At 36.8% G+C, this 19,658-nt stretch overlaps 1 protein-coding gene across 5 annotated transcripts in view; it reads right to left on the bottom strand.

The window, feature by feature from the left end:
• cdc42bpb (CDC42 binding protein kinase beta (DMPK-like)) overlaps window positions 1-19,658 on the bottom strand; it is a 68,901-nt gene that overhangs the window by 17,355 nt on the left and 31,888 nt on the right. For all 5 annotated transcript variants that reach the window (XR_013823034.1, XM_079889465.1, XM_079889462.1 and 2 more), the window contains exons 3-17: window positions 18,871-18,954; window positions 16,108-16,203; window positions 14,792-14,940; window positions 11,698-11,791; window positions 9,436-9,636; window positions 8,796-9,044; window positions 8,417-8,651; window positions 7,524-7,643; window positions 7,127-7,260; window positions 5,467-5,709; window positions 4,564-4,674; window positions 3,240-3,487; window positions 2,146-2,251; window positions 1,944-2,068; window positions 1,659-1,764 (exon numbers count right to left, since the gene is read on the bottom strand). Coding sequence is in view for 4 of the 5 variants with exons in the window: in XM_079889465.1 (XP_079745591.1) it covers window positions 1,659-1,764; window positions 1,944-2,068; window positions 2,146-2,251; window positions 3,240-3,487; window positions 4,564-4,674; window positions 5,467-5,709; window positions 7,127-7,260; window positions 7,524-7,643; window positions 8,417-8,651; window positions 8,796-9,044; window positions 9,436-9,636; window positions 11,698-11,791; window positions 14,792-14,940; window positions 16,108-16,203; window positions 18,871-18,954 (2,301 nt within the window). In the remaining variant the exon portion in view is untranslated. The remainder of the gene's footprint in view (window positions 1-1,658; window positions 1,765-1,943; window positions 2,069-2,145; window positions 2,252-3,239; window positions 3,488-4,563; window positions 4,675-5,466; window positions 5,710-7,126; window positions 7,261-7,523; window positions 7,644-8,416; window positions 8,652-8,795; window positions 9,045-9,435; window positions 9,637-11,697; window positions 11,792-14,791; window positions 14,941-16,107; window positions 16,204-18,870; window positions 18,955-19,658) is intronic.

The following is a 19,658-nucleotide window of genomic DNA, read 5'->3' as shown; positions in this document are numbered from 1 at the left end:
ACATTTGCTAATCACAACCCTGATAGTTTTGCAAATTAAGTAAGCAGACAGATGAATGACAGATTGATTGGCCAATAGCCAAGATAACAATCTTGTGCTCCGCCTTCTTTTTGGAGCTGCTCCACACTGATTGGAGGTTTGATGGATAAACTCACCCGCTTGGTGACCCGAGGTGCCACCATTGACCTCTGGGTTGGGATGCTTACTCCAGGGCCTTGCTGATTTAGCAATTAAAGTTTACACAAAAAAATATAATACATTCTCAACAAATCTATATATAAAATTTTATAATAAATATGTATTTTTAATATAATATTGACATATTTAACTGTATACATTCATACATACATTCATAAGTTTGGGGTCAGTAAATTCAGTCTCTTATGCTCACCAAAGCTGAATTTATTTGATAAAAAAAAAAAATACAGTAATATTGTAAAATTTGTTGTCCAATTTAAAATGTTCTTGTCTTTTTTAATATATTTTAAAAATGTATTTATTCCTGTGTTGCAAAGCTGAATTTTCAGCATCATTACTCCAGTCTTCAGTGTCAAATAATCCTCCAGAAATCATTCTAATATGACGATTTTGTGCTCAAGAAACATTTCTTATTATTATCAATGTTAATTTTTTTCAGGATTCTTTGATGAATAGAAAATTCAAAAGAACAGTGTCTTTAGTAAATGTCTTTACTGTCACTTTTTACATCAATTTAATGTATCCATGCTGAATAAAAGATTTAATTTCTTTAAAAAAAAAAAAAAAAAAAAATACTGACCACACTCTTTTGAATGGTAGTGTATTTTATATATATAATATAATATAATATATAAAACTGAACAGCCTATTAATTACATTCCTTAAGAGACATTTGAGCGGGTATGAAGTAATGTTGTCATATGTGAACAAGAAAAGTCAATTTTGTTTTTACAGAAATTATATTTAAAATCAGAAAAATCACAACATGGCATTTTAATTAATTCAATCTGTGATTTTTTTTTTTTTTAGCTCTATGACCCAAACACAGGAATTTTATGGCATACTTTGCATACAGCATACACCAATTGCCAAACTCTATTTATACCATATCCTGTAGCAACCCTGTTATTAAGCCAATTAGTTCAATTTGAGAATAAGCGACGTTAACCACATCTTTGGACGATGGCTTCACCCCAAACCTTCAGGGCTGCAAATCAATAGTTCTCATCAGCAGATCCCACTATGGCAATAACAAGATGGGGAGGCACTCATGCCAATGTCCTACAGTCTATCCTTAACCTCCTTAGAAAAGGATATTAAATCAAATGTGACCTCCATCACCTACAACATGTCACTTCCCTTCAATCAATTTTCATTAGATTTGCTATTTAAAGCAAATCTAATGTTACTGTGCTACGGCTCAAAGGAGTTAGAGAGAGCTTTCCACTCACTGACAAAATTAGAAGTCTCACTCTATCATCACAGATGCCCTATATATCCCTATGAACTAAAAAATGGAGCATAATAGCAGATCAGCTGTTTAACGAAGTTCAGAGGTGAAAGCCTGATTAGAAGTAAGGCTGGATATCGGCACTGATTCCTCAAATCAATCATCGGTTTTATCCTCAGATCACAATGTAACCTCCCCTCTATTAATTTGAACTTTTTTAACTGTTTACCAGAGTTCTGGATCCCAGACTGGAGCTTCGCAGAGACTCCAACTCTTCCGTCATCTTGGAGGCCAGAGCCTGAAGGTAGCCACGGGCATCTTTCTCGTCGCTCACCCTACAAAAAACACACACAGTGTCTCACATTCGGCCATTTGACTGCAACGTCACCAAACCAAGATTTCCATTTTAGTGCAAAGTTCACACCAAAAATCCAATTTTAAGATTTTTTTTTTTTTTTGCGGACTACAAATGGTTATATAGATAACACTGTATATAGATTATAAATTATCTCACCATTGGATAATCTCAGCGATCTGTGCTTCCCAGTGTGCTACACTCTCTTTCTTTGATGCTAGATCCTGGAGCTCATCCTCCAGCTGCCTGTTCTGAGCTGTCAGCTTGTCCACAAAAGTGCAGAGCTACAGGGGAGGAGATTTCAGGATCAGTGTCAAGTCCTGAATATTACTCCTGATATACATGCAATACGGTGTCCTACCCTGTCTGTTTCTGCTGTGAGTTTACGGTTTTCATCACTCAGGAGGTTGCGTTCACGTTCATACTTCTCCTTCAGAGCACCCATGGACTCGTCCATCTCGGTTTGCCTGTGGACATAGAAATAGGGCTGGAATTAGTGGTCAATATGAGTTGTTGTTTTTGGCTAATGACAGTGATGCATTAAAACTAAATTCTTATATTAAAATTTTGACCTAATTAAAAATATTAATTCAATTTAAAGTGAATGGGGTGGTGCTTAGTTCTGTCAGTAAAATATTTCAAACACACAATGATTCATAAAATGTTTTTGAACCTGGGCAACATGTAAATGCTCCACACAAATCCCATCTCAGACTTGGTTCGATTTAAATCAATGTTGTATGTGCTTTCAGCATGCATTGAAAAAATGAAGAGCTCCAGGTTTATATCCTGGGAGAAGTTAATAGCATTTGACCATGTGTTAAATGAGGAGAATATTATTAAAAAGCTAATGTCTACTATCCATGCAAACTCTTTGCTTCGTTTTATGCCCAAATAAAGGCATGAGCATTCATTATGATTGTATAACAAACATGTATAATATATTATAATATAATATAATATAATATAATATAATATAATATAATATAATATAATATAATATAATATAATATAATATAATATTCAAAAGTTTGTGGGCAAGTAAAAAAATATTTATATTGATTTTTATTCATGCATTAAATTGATCAAAATTGATCAGTAAATACTTTTCAATCATCAATGAATCCTGATGACAAGTTACACAGATTTTACAAAAATGCTGAAAATTTAGTTGACATCACAGGAATAAATTACATTTTAAAATATATTAAAACAGAAAACAGTTCTTTTAAATTATTATTTAAAAAAACAACCTCAAAAGTTTGAATTGTAGCGTAAATTTACAGGGTAAGTACATAAAATGTGGAGTCCGCTTCAAAGTACAATGTGCATGGGTTTCTCTCAGATTTAGGCCAATGCTGATAACCTCATAAAGGTTAAATATCAGTCAGATAATCAGCCTGGTCAATATCAGTCGCTGGAATCGCAACCCGGACCGTTGACAGAACAGCTTACCGCTCTCTCTTGGCCTTTTCCAGTTTGTCTTTGAGCACCAGCAGCTCTTTGTGCAGGGACAGATGTTGACCCTCAGAGTCATGAAGCTCCTTCCTCAGATTCTTCAGCTCTGTAGAGTGGCTGGCATCACGTCTCACCAGCTCCTCCTCATAGAATAACACCTTCTTATCCAGCTCTGACTTCACCTTGGTGAGCTCCTGCTGAGTCTCAGAACTGAGGCTTGAGGAACGACCTGTTCCCTGCTTCACCTGAAAAAGAATCAAACAATCTAAATCAGATAAAATCCTGAGACTTTAATCAATTCAAGACATTAATTAATTAATAACTAATTAAAACCCTGATACCGTATACAAATAGAAGCATATCAATGGAAAGGCAAAGGAAGAGGAGGAGTGAGCAAGGAGGCAAAGGAGAGAGCTTGACTTTCAAGCAGATGGAAAAAACATAAAACATAGCAGGAACATCCTGCTAAAAATAACCTCACAGGATATCCTACACAAGGCAGGAGGAAAAAAGAAAGATGGGAGGCAAAGTTAGGCAATGTTTGAGGATAACAGGGTGAAAGGCACTAGAGAGGTAGATAAAGATCAGATGAATGGAAGAGGAAAATAGTGACTCTCAGAGAAGCTGTCAAGAACATGCCATATTTTAGCCAAAAATCTGAAGAAATGAATAAGATATCATATTTTGCTGAAAATTAAGCATGCACAATATATTGGTACAATAGGCCTGTGTGTTATTAAACGATATTAAAGATCAGTATCAGTCAATATATTTCCTTTATTTTCACATTTAGATTATCTTTGCTATCATCTTACGCTCACTTAAAAGTTAATCTTTAAAACACAAATTTAATAACTGTTAAATGTAATGTCCAGCAAATATAAAAATGAATATATATTTGTCATACAGTACATAATGTTGTGATGCCTAGATTCATTTGTATTTAAAAAGATTTTAGTTTTGATTTTTTTTTCTTTAGATAAAGTATAGTATAATTTATGGCAGGACTATCTGTAAACTGACCAATGGCAGACAGGGGGAGTGTTCAGGAAACCTGAATCAACAAATGCATTATATTTGCAAAACTATGCAATGAACATAGTGATGCAGAAACTACACATTTTACTTTTAAATGAAGAAGTACATAATAAATAACATTATTACAATAAATAAGGTATTTTTTAAAATCACAATTTATTTTTATTTATACCATTTTAACTCTTTGTTAACAGTATTTTGTTACCATGAGATTCCCCATTGAAAGATTCACAAGTTGGCTGAAGTCAGTAGAGAGGCAGTGTATGAATGAGTGCACTCTGACCTTGAGTGTCTCCAGTTCACTCTCCAGTTGTTTAGAGTAGACTTCACTGTGCTCTCTGAGCTTACGCTCCTTAGAGGCTTCGGCACGCGCATCCTCCAGCTGAGACTCCAGCTATCACACACACACACACACACACGAAAAACAATCAATATGGAAAAAAACTAAAAACAAGGACTCGTATAGACATTCTCATAAACCCTTCAATCTTGACCTAATTTCAACCGCACACACCCCGTGTGAAATTCAAGCACTGAAATGTCTTGAAACCATATGTCTTTTGAGTCTTCCTTGACATGAAGACTTCACAAAAAAAAAAAAAAAAAAATTATTTCCCCAAGACGATTCCAGTCTAGTGCATGGGAGAGACAGGAAAGAAACATAAAAAAAGAAAAGAAAAAGTGTATAAAAAGGGGGAGGGTCTGAATCCAGCTGCAGTCAACAGTGGGCCTGCACTGCGGTCAGTGTCGCCCATCTGGCTCGAGTTAGACACTGCGGTCCAGAGGAGGTCATGGGGTCCGTGAGGCTGGCCTGCAGGGACAGGAGGGGGCGGGAAGGGGTGTGAAGACATTCCTGCTGTCGTCTAGGGAGATCTGGAGCTGCCGAGCCTGCCTCTCTCTGGAGCGTGACTGATGAACTTCAAAAATGTGGCGCATTCCAAGGCCTTGTTTTCATCTGTGCCCTCAGTCAGCCCCGGGGTGTTAACATGATGACGATGGGTAATAAACACCCAGCGGGAGCCGGACGGCACCGATTCGGAAACCCAGGATGACACATGCAGCGTGGATACGATTTCCTGATTGAAAGCCCCTGGCAATTCATCTCTATTTACTTTGAAAACACACGCAAAACAGTCATAACATTACAAGAGAGGGTGCATGACCCCCTTTCAATCATGCTACTCACCTCCTTGCGGGCCTTCTCGGTTTTGCGGATGTCCTGGCGCATGGACTCGATCTTCTGCATCACCACCTCCATCTCCTCCTCCTTGTCCCGCAGCTGCCGCGACAGACGCTGCTTCTGCGAGCGCAGCTCGGCCATGCGCTCGTTCACCTCGGAGAACTCCTGCATGGCCAGCTTCCTCTGCTGGTGGGCGTCCTTCAGCTCCTTGGTCTGAGACTTCAGGCGATCCAGAGACTCCACCAGTTGCTGGAAAGGGAGAGCAAGAGAAATGGATCAAATGGGATTGAGGTTGAAGATATTAAAACGTAAAACGATAGCAGGGAAACAGATGAGCGGGTACAACTGTGAGAGAGGAGCAGTGGAAGGAGAGAAAAAGAAAGAGCAGCCGCGCCTGGAGAGAAAGGACTGAAAAAGAGGCTGAGTGAGAAATAGAAATCATCAAGAGAATTGGGAGTTATGCGCTAGCTAAGAGAACAGGACACACACTCGTAAGGACGATATCAACTGGCACAAGTGAAATGAACAAACTTTACAGGAAGTATTTCGACTGAAAACAGACTCGTATGGATCTCATACAACAGCCTTGCAGAGCTTCGGCGGGTAATAGCCAATCGGGGCTCAGGGTCAACAGTCAAGTGGAACGGCCCGACAAATGCGATTAGCTAAAAATGTGATGCACAGTGAGGGAATTTTGACCTGCCTTATGTGAGGGGGTGATGACATTAATCTTGATGAACGAGCCCAGTGTTTATGAACTTCCTGATTGAATAAGGCTGAAGAGGACATGTTATCTTCAGCACGAGGACAGGAGAGAGGAGGAAGAACCATTCTATGGCCGTTTCGTAAAAAAAAAAAAATTAATTTAAAGTATATGAAAACACTCATTCTGAAGGTGTTCATAGGATTTTAACACCTCAGTATCACTGTACAGCAGGATTGAGAACTGAGAATCTGTTCTTCTGAACAGCTGTATTTTTAAAAAAATAATACATTTTTGTGAACCAAAACTATACAGAATGACCAGTGTAGTCAAAACGATTCACGAGCATAAATCAAACACACAAAGTTACTTAGTCATCCTGGAACTAAAGTAGCGGCAGATCTTTTCTTTTGTATTGTGATGTACATCCGAGTGTAATAGATTATAAAAAAAATAAAAAATAATGTACTAGGGTGGGACAAATAAGATCAATAAATATGGATTTAAAAAAAAAAAAGACAGAGAATCTCTTTAATCCAGACTTTGCAGACTTTAAGACATGCAAGACTTTAATCAGTGTATTTACTGGCTGGTCGTTTATTTGACAAAATATATTTAACAATAAATAAATAAAAATCACACAAAAAAAACACCTTTTGCAATATTCACTGAATCTCATCACTTGCCAATGAAATTGCATTATTTTCCCAAAAATGTCCTCCTCAAAGTACAAAAATAATTGTTAAATGGAAAAGCTTTAGGGAACTAGAATCGTAAAGAGGAAGCAGAAATGTTACATTTCTTTTTGATTACCATCTTCCCATCCAGAAAGGAACTTGATCTAATGTTTAGGGGGCTGAATTTATGGGCATCATTTATCTTACAATAAGAAAGTAGTTCTTGCACACAGTAATACCTACACTCATACATTTTGGCAGGTAATTAAACTCTAGTCAATCATACCTTATGGATATCCTCTTTCTCCAGCTTGAGGGCTTTGACTTGCTTGTCCAGGGCCTTTAACTTGGAGGAGGAACTTTCAAAGTCCTGTCGAAGAGTCACTGCCTCCTCAAGCTGGTGCTCCAGCCTATCAGAGTCTGAGGTGGGACAAGTCAGAGTTAGAAGGATGTGATTAATTAGCTGACACAAAATGAACAGCCAAATAATCAAATTATGATAAGTGGAAACAGCAATGACTCATAATCTTAATATTCTTATCGAAGCACTTTTCTATGAGTGACCATAGTTAATCTATAACGTAGGCATACATTTAGTGCTTTGACATGACTCATAAGTTAACTTACTAGACTTTATCATATCATATCATATATCCACTGACAATGATTGAGAGACCCATTACCTGCCAGTTTCTTTTTGAGCCGATCGATTTCCTCATTAAGTTTTTTAATCTCTTTATCACGACCTAATGTGCCGGCCCCACGCCCAGAGCCATGGAGGGACTGAACAGCCTGAGTGGATTCTAGGAAATCACATGTAGAATAAACAAATCATTATATACTCAGAATACAATTTACTGACGCATTTACAAAAATGAAACCAAACTGCTGAAACTACTAGATGTTATTTACAAGGGCTTAAGGTCATAATTCACCCAAAAATGAAAAAAAATAAAAATAATAATTTATCATAATTTTCAAACACTTAAGACTTCCGATCATCTTCAAAACACAAATGAAGATACTTGAATGAAATCTGAGAGATTTATGTCGCTCCATTGAAAGTCCAATTCACCAAAACACTGACGCTTCAAGAAGTTCGTTAAGACATTGTAAAAGAATTGAGTGGTATATTCCAAGTTTTCTGAAGAGAAATAATCACTTTATAAAAGGAACAGATTTATTTTAGTCTTTTATTAAGATATAAACACTGTTCAATGCACATACATACAGCAAATCGAATATGGTAAATGGAAGCTTAACCGTACTTGCATGATAAACCTCAGTGGTTCTCACACGTCGTCAAGCAAGCACGTTTGAGAAACCACTCAATTCAAATTACTGTTACAATGTCTATATTAACTTTTTGAACCATAAATGTTTTGTTGGCATTTACTTTCAATGGGGAGACAGAAATCTCTCAGGTAAAAATATCTTCATTTGTGTTTTAAAGATAAACAAATGTCTTTTGGGTTTAGAATGATGTGATGGTGAGTAATTGCTAACAGAATTTTCATTTTTGGGTGAACAAACCTTTTAAGTGAATGTTTTCTTTAGATATCAGGTTATTCATTACCCTGCAGTTTACGGTTGAGCTCCTGTTTCTCCTGCTCCAGGCAGCGAATCCTCTTTTCAAAGGCCTCCACCTGCAGACCCCCATCCGGGAGATCCTCCCCGGCGCCTCCATCCACCAGCGAAACCCTCCTCACACTGCCACGGTCCGAGAAACAGCTCTCTGTTGTGTAGGTGAAGCCCACGAAGGGTAAGTGCTGCCCGGTGAAACCCGTGTGAGATACTGGGGGTGCAATGTCCTGCAAGGTGGAAAGGAAAGTAGTCAAAGGTCAAATACGAACAAGCGAGCGCGAGTATAATCAAGGCTTCAGATTGTTCTTGATGTGGCATGTAACAAAATAACTTTTCCTTTAACAATAAAAGCCTTTCAGAGTTAAACCAACCGGGTTTTTCAGGACATCATCGTCTACATCAAAGTTGGAGGTGTCTGAGGGAGAGCTGACGTCAGGGATGTACGGTGCCTCCGTGTTGCGGATGTTCTCCCAGTCGATGCCGGAAAAGAAGGGGTGCTTCTTGAACTCCTCGATGCCTTGCTGACCCAGCCGACGCTCTCTACTGCAGATCAACCGCTGGATCAGGTCTTTAGCCTCCTCGGACACATCCGTGATGTGGGACGGGAACTGGAAACGCTCCTAAATAGTGCAAATTAGACCAGTTTACATTCGACATCAATTTTTCCAGATTTTCCACTTTGGTTAAGGAACCAAACCATAGACCAATGAAAAATACTACTCTGAGTAGTGATTTAGGGGTGACCAGATGTCCCGATAAAATTAGCGCAGTCCTGATTTTATGAGCCATTTCATGTGTCCCAACGGAGTTACAGGCGGGATGTTATTGGTCATGATAATTACCTTGAGCTTTATTTTTTTTATTGGCTATAAATAAATTTTTAACTGTGTTTCATGCTTTATCTACCATGAGAAATCCCCAAGATGCAAATGTGTGACTGTATATGGGTCAGTGGTGGTGAACATGTAAACTGGACAAATACCAAAAATACACAATGATGAAGCATCTCACCTCGTGGTTCATGATCTTCCCGTAGGTCTCCACCAAGGATTCGGCGTAGAAGGGCGTCTCGCCATAGAGCATCTCATACATACAGACGCCTAGAGACCACCAGTCACACTCCGGCCCGTATTTCCCCATGCCATCCTCCATGGCCTGCAGGATCTCTGGAGAGATGTAGTCTGGTGTGCCCACAGCCACTGACGACTGGACCTGCACAGGGGATGACAGGAAGCAAAATCACAAACGAGACTGGATAGGTCTTCATTTGCAATTAAATGCGACTAAAGCAGGGAACACTACCGTTCAAAAGATTGGTGTCAGTAAGATTTGTTTTTTGAAAAAAAGATGCATTCAATTTTAATAATGAAGATTTCTATTTCAAATAAACATTTTATCAGGATTCTTTGATGAATTCAAAAGAACGAGTATCGTGGTTTCTACAAAAATCTTAAGTGTTAACCGTTTTCAACACTGACAATGTTTCTGAGCAGCAAATCAGCAATTACATTTTAACATGTACATTTTTTTTTTAGTACTTTTACTGTATTTTTGAATAAATAAACGCAGCCTTGGTGAGCATAAGAAACTAATGAGACTTTTGAATGGTAGTGTACTCAAATGAGTTATAGACACATTAACTTTGAAAATTGCACAATAACAATACTATAAAGAACAATCTAGACACATCAAATTCACCATGCCAAGTCTTGCTCAATCTCACTCATAAAACATGTGAGCACTCAAAACACGTCTTGACCTCCGGTTATTTTTGTAATATTTAATTGCTGAGAAGACAAAGACTGTCAGCTGATGATAACACTGCAAGATATTGAGAGAATTCTATCGCCTTAAAGCAATATATAATGATCCCAATATATTAAATTGGTTTGCTCTGCTTATTTGTAGGGCTGCACAATTGGGGTAAACATGTTGTGATGATATACCAATACCAATATGACTAATAATTATTATTACTATTATTATAATATAATTTAATAATAATCATTTTATAAAGAGTATTTTTAAATCTTTAGGTTTCAGTGCTATAGAGAAACCATGGAAGATCCAAAGCTCTCATTGGTTTTATGGTGTTTATGCTACAAAAATGGTAAAATGATGTGCCTGGGTACTTGTAATGAGATGAGCATGGGTATGGGTATTCATGAATCAAATCACCGTACTGTGTGCGCGTTTCAAAAGTGTGATATAATATAAAAAAAGTATTATATCATCAATGATGTGGGCGCAGTAATCTGGTTCCCTAAGGATTCAACCCTAATCCCAGTGAAGACGAAAACGTTAATTTTCTGGTTGTCATACTCATTAAGTTACAATTAAAGTTAGTAAGTCCATGCGTACAAACCTAAATAGCTAACTGTTCTCACGTCATGGACAGTGTAGGTCAAAAACACCCGATGGCTCAAAAACAGCCATCTGCGATCGTGACGACCGTAACATGAGGCTACTCGCGCTTGCATTGTGATCTGTAAACCCCTCGCTTCCAAATTAATCTTGATTTCTACCATATTTATTTTTAAATATTTTATATATCCCTCCATGGTATATTTAAGTCCCACTTGAATGCTCCTCGACGAGAGGTGGTCCTTCTGTGTCCAACATTTATCAAAAACATCTTGGGACAAGGTTTTCATTCTGACAGCTGTCATTGTAAGGCAATTAGCAACTCTGTTTGTTTGTCCGAGATAGCAACAGTAACTATGGGGGGTTGTGGGGGGGCTTACCGATAGGTCAATTGCAGCCTTTGTGATTTTATAATTGCACTAAATATCACGATTTGGGTTTTATTTCGATTAATAGTGCAGCCCTACAATCTCTACTCAATATCTAAATAAAAGAGTAACATCCACAAATATACAGGGATCTGCTCAGTTGGTGGAACACAGCACATGTGCAGAAAAACTAAAGCCCTGTTCTGCCCTTCCACATGCTGCTGGCACAAAGGACACATACACACACACACACCCCAGTAGATAAAAGCAGTTTTGGCCTTGGTCTTGTTATCAGTACACTATGGTGACTCATCAGTCTGTGAGCCAGAAGGGTGGGCAGTGACGGGCCTTTCTAATTAGCCCTCCCCTTCAAGGCCAGAAGGGCCAAAAGCAGCTCTATTAATGTCAGAAGCAGAGAGAGGAGAGGGTAGGGGCAGTGCTTTCACCAAACAGATGGAGACCACCCTGCAAGGATGACAAACAGGTTCTGGTTTTAAACTGACACTGGAGTTCAAAGATGGGACTTTCATCACATACTGACCGTGCCATCTTGCATCATCTTCAGACAGGAGCCGAAGTCAGCAAGACGGATGTGACCGTTCATGTCCAGTAGCACGTTATCTGGTTTTATGTCCCTGTGGGAACAGAAAACACAACACATAATTCAAGAAAAGCTTTAAAAAGCAGCGGTTCTCAACCAGTTTAGCTTTACATCAAAATGAACTGCATGAGCCCACTAATATGTAAAAGTACTAACATGACATGGACTGAAAAACAAAACAAATAAATTTTGGTTTCTAAAATGTCTCTTGAATTTCAGTAGTTTCATGCTCTCAGTAGTTACACAAACACAGTGGGGTCAGCACAAACTGTGTTCATCCTCATTGCATCTTAACTTATATTTAATAAAGTCTGGGTTGCATAATTTTTCTTTTAAACCATTAACCACAGATTTGTTTTTTGAGGATGCGAGGATATCACGCAACCTGTCCAGGTCGATATTTGCCTTATTTGTCTAGATTGGAAGATGAATCCGCTCCAAAATAATGGTTCACTCATAGTCTCATTTGTTAACATGGGTTAACTACATAAACTATTGGTTAACAAACTAACAATGATCAATACTTCTATGGCTACAGCATTTATTCATTTTAATTATTTAATGATAATTATTTTCTAATATATTTAAAATAAATTAAAGTTCTGTTAACATTACTTAATGTACTGTAAACTGATATGAATGAACAATGAACAATTGTGTTTTAACCGACATTAACAAAAACTAATAAATGAGATAGATAGATTAATTGCAGTTAATTGTTAATGTTAAAATGTTAAATATTTCAACAAAATAAGCGGGATCATACAAAAATGCATGTTATTTTTTTATTTAGTACTGTCATGAAGAATATATTTTACATACTAAGTGCCTATTCTCAATGTTCTGGAATTGCGACAGTAAAAGCGTTAATAATGCTATTGCTTCAATAATTCAAAAGTATAATCGGATATGATGGCATTGGTGTAATTATTACACTGAAAGCTTAAATAAAGTTTTATTATAAATATTAATAGTTATTTTTATTTGGGGGTTGGTTTTTTTCAGTTCTGCTGAAAATAACATGGAGCTTGATTGGATGCACATTCATGTCTACAACAAAAGATGTTATATGGTAGGTTGCATATTATTTGCATTCAGAATTCAGAACAGACCTGCCACAACCCAACAGTTGAGAACCACAGAGGAGAAAAAAACATGGCATTCTGTGCCGTTCATCACACAGCTGACGCAGCCCTGCACTGTGAGGTGTTATTACACCAGTGGGCAACCCACCCTGACAGCAGCTCTCCAGGGTGGCTGTTTCTCCATGCCCAGCCATGCCCTGCTCTCCATGTAAACAGCCTGCCTTTGTTCAACATCCCCCTTTCACACACACTCAGTCCCTGTCTATCGACGACTGGGCCACACACACAGTGCCCTCTGATTCACAGCCCTGGCACCATGGCGAGCACAGCGGGTACAGAGTAAACATGGTGTCAAAACTCATCACGCACACACAAACCACACCATTCACAACCTCACTGGGTGTCAGTAGAAGCAAGAAGGGTTGTACCGTGGAGACACGTGTATACAAGTACTTTTATTTTCATTTCGTCAGTCGCTTTGGCCTGGCAGGGTGGTTACTATCGGTGAGAATAATGGGATGAGTTTAAAAGGCTGCTGTGACTTAAAAGCATAGCTGATCCATCAATACAAATAAAATCAAATAAACTCAATTTACTCATGTCATTACAAACCTGTATGACTTTCTTTCGTGAAACACAAAAGGAGGTGTTTTGAAGAATGTTCACGCAGTTCTTTTCCATACAATGAAAATGGAATGGAGCTGTTACCCCAAAAATCAAAAAAACAAAAAAAAAACCCACACCATAGAAGTAGTTTGGATGACTTCCACTATAATCCAAGTCTTCTGAAGCAATATGATAGTTTTGTGTGTTAGTTATTTATTAAAAATACTGGTTGACAGCAGTACTCCCCATTCATATCAATTCATATCAAGAGCAGAGTAAACATTCTGCTAGAGCCGCATGATTTGGGGTAAAACCTAATTAAGATTTTTCTAATAAAAATGCAATTCCAATTTAAAATGTGATAATAAATGTTGAAATAAACCTCTAGGCTTGCTGTGCTTGTTTGTTGGGCTTGTGTGTTTGTTGTAATTTTGTGATTACACATCAATATGAGAATAAAATATATTTATATGACTACAAATAATAATAATAATAATAAAAATAATAATGGTTGCTACTGTCACTTTTGTGGGTCAGTCATATGGGTTTGTAAATCACATGAGGGTGAGTAAACTACCCCTTTAACGTCGCTACTGTTTCAGAGGAGAAGCCCTCGTAAGCTTCCATAGGAGGAAGGAAGAGGGGGCTCAGCTGGACCGGATGGCAGCCCAGGACAAGCAGCCAGGAAGAGGCCCCTGAACCTGAACAGATCTGCAGCCCAGAACACCAGAGTCTACTGCGGTCATTTCATTAAATGTTTCATCTGGGAATGGACATGTGGGTGGGGTGCTGTTGATCTCCAGTGTGCCCATCACTCAAACAAAGGCAATAACCACTCTGTCTTGATTGTGAGTACATGTTCAAACATAAGTGCAGATCTTGATTGAAATGTTGTTTTGTCTGGATCTAGTCTTAGACAGCCCACTTAGACAGGAAGAGGCAATCAGATATTTGTGACCAACCACAGTTTGCTTTTTACACAACTTTTAGGGGCTGGTAAATATAATTCTTAGAACAAATCGAAACCATGCTGAAAAAACCAGCACAAATGTCCAGGTATTGTTTTATCATAGCTAAAACAGCAGAACACTGTACTAGCAATGCCTAGGTCATGAGTTTGATTAATGCAATGTAAGTCTCTTTGGATAAAAGCGTTAAAATGCATACAAGTATATGTCCAGGCTGGTTTATGCTGGTTTTGTGCCAGTCTACCAGCATGGTCTTTGTGGTACACTGGTTGACTAAGTCTTACTGGTAAAATCCAAGTAAGAATCCAGTCTGGGTCTAATTCTCATTTGTTCTTTAATTCCCTCTTTACACATACAAACACACAGTCATGTCACCTGTGTACATAGCGTTGCTGATGGATGGAGTGGATGGCGAGCACCATCTCCGCCACGTAGAACTTGGACATGTCCTCTGGAAGTCGGTCTTCAAATTTACTAAGCAAAGTCAGCAGGTCCCCGCCCACATAATAATCCATCACCAAGTACTGTAGGAGGAGACATTATCATCTCTTATCACACAACACCATTTAATTACACAAACACTGACTCAGCACTTCATAGTATCAACCGAAAGACAACAATGAGTAGCATTATTAGTAGCACATATTTATCACACAAGCACAAGATGTAACATGCAGAACTCTGGATCAGTGTGTTTGAGGATTGCACTTTTGCTGAACTGAGGATTGCATCAGAGGCTGAGTTACAAATAATCATCATCAGTCACTCTGATAAACTTGACATTTTAATCGTGGTCAATTATTTTCCATCATTTCCTTGACAATTATTTAAATATCACAAAATTATATATTAATTACATTATATAAGCCATTTTATTTATGAATGTAGTTAAAGTAATTAAATAATTATATTAATAAAAAGACTTAATTTCATAGCCTATATGCTTACAGGTTTTCTCTGGATAGCTTATCTTTTAATTACACCCAGAATGGACGTTATTTATGCATTAGAGGTGTTATTCTATATTATTATTTGAAAAATAAATTAAGATAATATATTATGAACTTAAGCTTATTTGATTACAGTTAGTTGCCAAGGCAAAATTTCGCATTTTCGTTTAAGTTTTGAGTATTAAAATGACTATACTAAAATCAAATCAAATGAAAACCAAGTTGTAAAAAAAAAAAAAAAAAAAAAAAAAAATTATATATATATATATATATATATATATATATATATATATATATATATATATATATATATATATATATATATATATATATATATATATATATATATATATATATATATGTATGTATGTATGTATGTATGTATGTATGTATGTATGTATGTATGTATGTATATATATATATATATATGTATATATATATATATATATGTATATATATATATATATATATATATATATATATATATATATATATCTTTTTTTGAACATTTATTTATTTTATTTTTTAACTATTAAATATGACAAAATGTCACAAACTAAAATTAAAAATAATTAATTTAATTTAAAATATTAAGAAATATTATAAAAGCATACAATTAATAGTAAAACTACTGTTAAGGTTTTAAAATATGACAGTTGAAGTTTTAAAATGTGATAAATGATGGCTAAAGTTCAGTTACGTGCTATGAGAATAAGTGCATGTAGGGACAGAGATGCACACCAGGTAGTTGTCATCCTGGAAAGCGTAATGCAGGGTGGTGATCCACTGGCAGTCTCCATTCACCAGGACGTTCCTCTCTTCTCGGAAACACGCCGTCTACATAAGTTGCAAAGAGACTTGTTAAATCAAAATATTAAAAAACAAACAAAAAAAAAAACTTTGAAAACCTTATAAAATCAAATTTGCACAGCAGCCCATTTCCTTTCATAATGCACCTGAACTTGGAAGTAGATTTTGGTCGACCTTTCAGTACCTCTACTACTACTACTACTACTACAACACTGAAGATTATAACTTTATTAAATTCTTTATTAATAATAATACGTTTTGTTAATAATATCTAATGAGATATTAACAACATCATCATTATTATTATAATTATAATTATTATATAATAATAATAATAATAATAATAATAATAATAATATAGAATATTTGAATTTTATTATAAATAAAAAAAATTATATATTTGTGTTACCATGAGTTATTTTTAGGAATTGTAGTAAAACCTTTAGGCCTCTTTTATGTTTTAATACTGAAAAGAGTTTCTGTGTATTTCAATATGTCCTTCATTTATTTTATTAATTGTGCAGCTCTAGTTTTTAGGGGGTACAGAAAGATTGGGTAACTCATTCAATGAATTAAATTACACCCAGTGCACTGATGATGCACATGGCTTTACCATTTCAGATGTTAGTCTTAGATCTGCTATTTGTTTGAACTGGGACTCTGGACATGTGAGGAGGAATAAAGAGAGCCCAGTGAAGCTCAAAGAGGATTACTGACAAGCCAAAGAGACCAGAGTTCTCCTGACATGCCTCTGGGAGGCCCGTGGGCACTGTCAGGACTGATCGGGCTGAAACTGGGGCAAGAAAGAGCAGGAGTAGAAAAGAAAATGACCTTGCACTTCCATACACTTCACTAGAGAGGTTTGATTGCAGTCAATAAGCCATTAGGAAGAAGCTTGATACTGACTAGAAGATAGTGTTGCAAAACATATCAATATTTCAATATGTATTGATACTAAAATATCTGAAATGGTTCCAATACTCCTTTTTTGCAGTATAGATACACCGATGCCAGCTGTGCATTCACTCTATCTTCTCTCCGACAGCGAATTGACACACACATCCGCCTCCTATCACTTCACAGTGCAAACGTTTTCAATTCATTCCACAGAAATTGATACACCGTCACTCGTCTCATTCGCTCCAATTTAATTATTCCCACAGGTTTCGCACTCACACCAAAAGCATGCGCACCAATGAACTATGTGTGGCTCTCACATACAGCCGCCTCTCAAACAGCTCGCGAGTATCAAATTGACTTCTTTTTTGTGGCTTAATGCCCTTAAACGGTCAAATGCATACAAAATTATGTCAAAATGCCGTCTTGCAGAGTATTCAGGTAAATACAGTCAGTTTTGTAACGTAGTTGAGAAAGAAAACGCATGTTTTGAAACATTACATTGGATCCGTGCTTAAGCTCTTAAAGTGACAGCAGCCTAATTATCCTGCTGCTGTCAGTCCATTTACCATGGATTTACTGTAGTCACACTAACTGGACCATGGTATAGTGGCAGAAATGTGGGATATTCATATCGAATTGTATTATATTTTTAATGTAGATATGTATTAAATGTATTTAAGGAGTAATGGAATATAATAACAGTATTTTTGTGATTAAGATATAGCGCTTGTGCATTTATACTAAATGTATTTAGGCTACTTTTTTTCTTACAAAACCATAGAAACCATATAGTTAAATTTTTCCCATGTTAGTGAGGTGCTATATGCATGGTTTTAACTGTGGTTATTATCTAAATTGATGCTATTATTGAAGACCATTGGTTAATTTTTCAGAATATCAGAATATTGAAATTTTACCATAATATTGGCTGTTACAATTTTTACAGATGTTATTGTTAATGGACATAAATTTACATCTGCATGTAAACACAAGCTACAACCACAGTCAACTCAAGCTACTGTCAAATGTGCATTTCTAAGAGACAAAACAAAAATGTATATATTGCAAGCACTACAAACTGTGCCAAAGATACAGGTCAAAGTGAGGCAACACAAACCTGTTTCATGATTTGAAACAATATCACCCGTTAGAACATGCAGAAACTAAGAAATACATTTTTCTATTAAGATATTTATTTTGCAAAGGAAAAGTGTAAAAAATTCCAAACGGGAAGTGTTTGACATGCTCTGACAAAGTAGTTTAAAACCACAATTAACAGTCTGGTTTCTACAGCTTTCACTTAAAAGCAAAAATCGGCCTTTAAACTTGAAAGAAAAAGATTTGACATTTATTGTGATAATTATATCACTGATATGAACAAATGATTACGATAAAATTTGTCCATATCACCCAGCCTCAGATGGATTGTATATTTTTTGGGGACAAAAAGTTTAGTGTAATTTAGTTAAACGCACATTGTTAGATACATAATCAGTCAATAATAATACTAAGTCTGACGAACCTAAAGTACATGGTTCATTTCAAAATGGACATAACCAAACACAAACAGTGGTTCAGTGAAGGACACAATAACAGATCTGAATGATTCACTGAATGAGTGAGTCTGGTTGAGTGCTAACTCCATTGCAGGTTTGAGCTTTGTTAATCATTTTGACTGACGTGTTAAAAAGAACGTTAATAAGAGTCATTTGTTTTTGACATTTGCAACCATTTTAGTTGAAGCCCTGAAAGATCTAACAAACGAAAAAGACCCATGAGCAGAAATCTCTTTACCTCGGCCCTCTTCAGCATCTCCCACTTGTTGAGGATCTTCATGGCGTAAACACGCTCGGTGTGTTTCATCTTCACCACAGCAACCTAGACAGTTGAGATGAGGAGTTAGCCAATGCATACAAACAAATTAAAACTCAGCATGATTCAGAGGCTGTGGGGAATTTGACCATTTTTATTTCCCTCATTTATTCATCGTATTGCACTCGTGGCCCACTTAGACTGAAAGCCCACAGGGAAAGAATCTCTGAATGAGATGCTTTTGATCTCTGATGCCTCTGAAATCAGAAAAAAGGAAAAGCTGAGACTCGAGACAGCTGACTTTTTGCCTAAAAAGAGAGACGGCATACAAGAACTGGCTAATTTAGGCCACAAGTCTGCAGTGCACCAAAAATGACAAAAGAGTGTGGGGTCTTCCCTTTAAGGAAAGTGACTCAATATTAGGAAAGGGGCAGTTTGGAGGAGTGTCCAGTTGGAGGTTATTCATGTGGGGTGGGGAGAGCAAACACCCTGCCGGCAGGAAGACACACCAGGCAGGGAGGAGATGTATTAATGCAGTGATAACGCAGTGAGGGACTGTCAAATTGGTGACTGACATTAGTAAACAACTAACTTGTTACCAAGGATCACAAGTTTTAAAAACAGATTTTCATTATACATTATGAACTGCTTCGGCCTGTAAAATTAGTTAGCAATGTATGTGAATGTCATGATTAAAAGGGACACTTCATCCAAAAATGTATTATATTTTTTAGAAGCCTTATTTAATTTCTTACTAGGAAGACAAGAGA

This window comes from Squalius cephalus, assembly GCF_949319135.1.
Source record: "Squalius cephalus genome assembly, chromosome: 12".
NCBI lineage: Eukaryota > Metazoa > Chordata > Actinopteri > Cypriniformes > Leuciscidae > Squalius > Squalius cephalus.
This window is presented reverse-complemented; position numbering and strand designations above follow the sequence as displayed.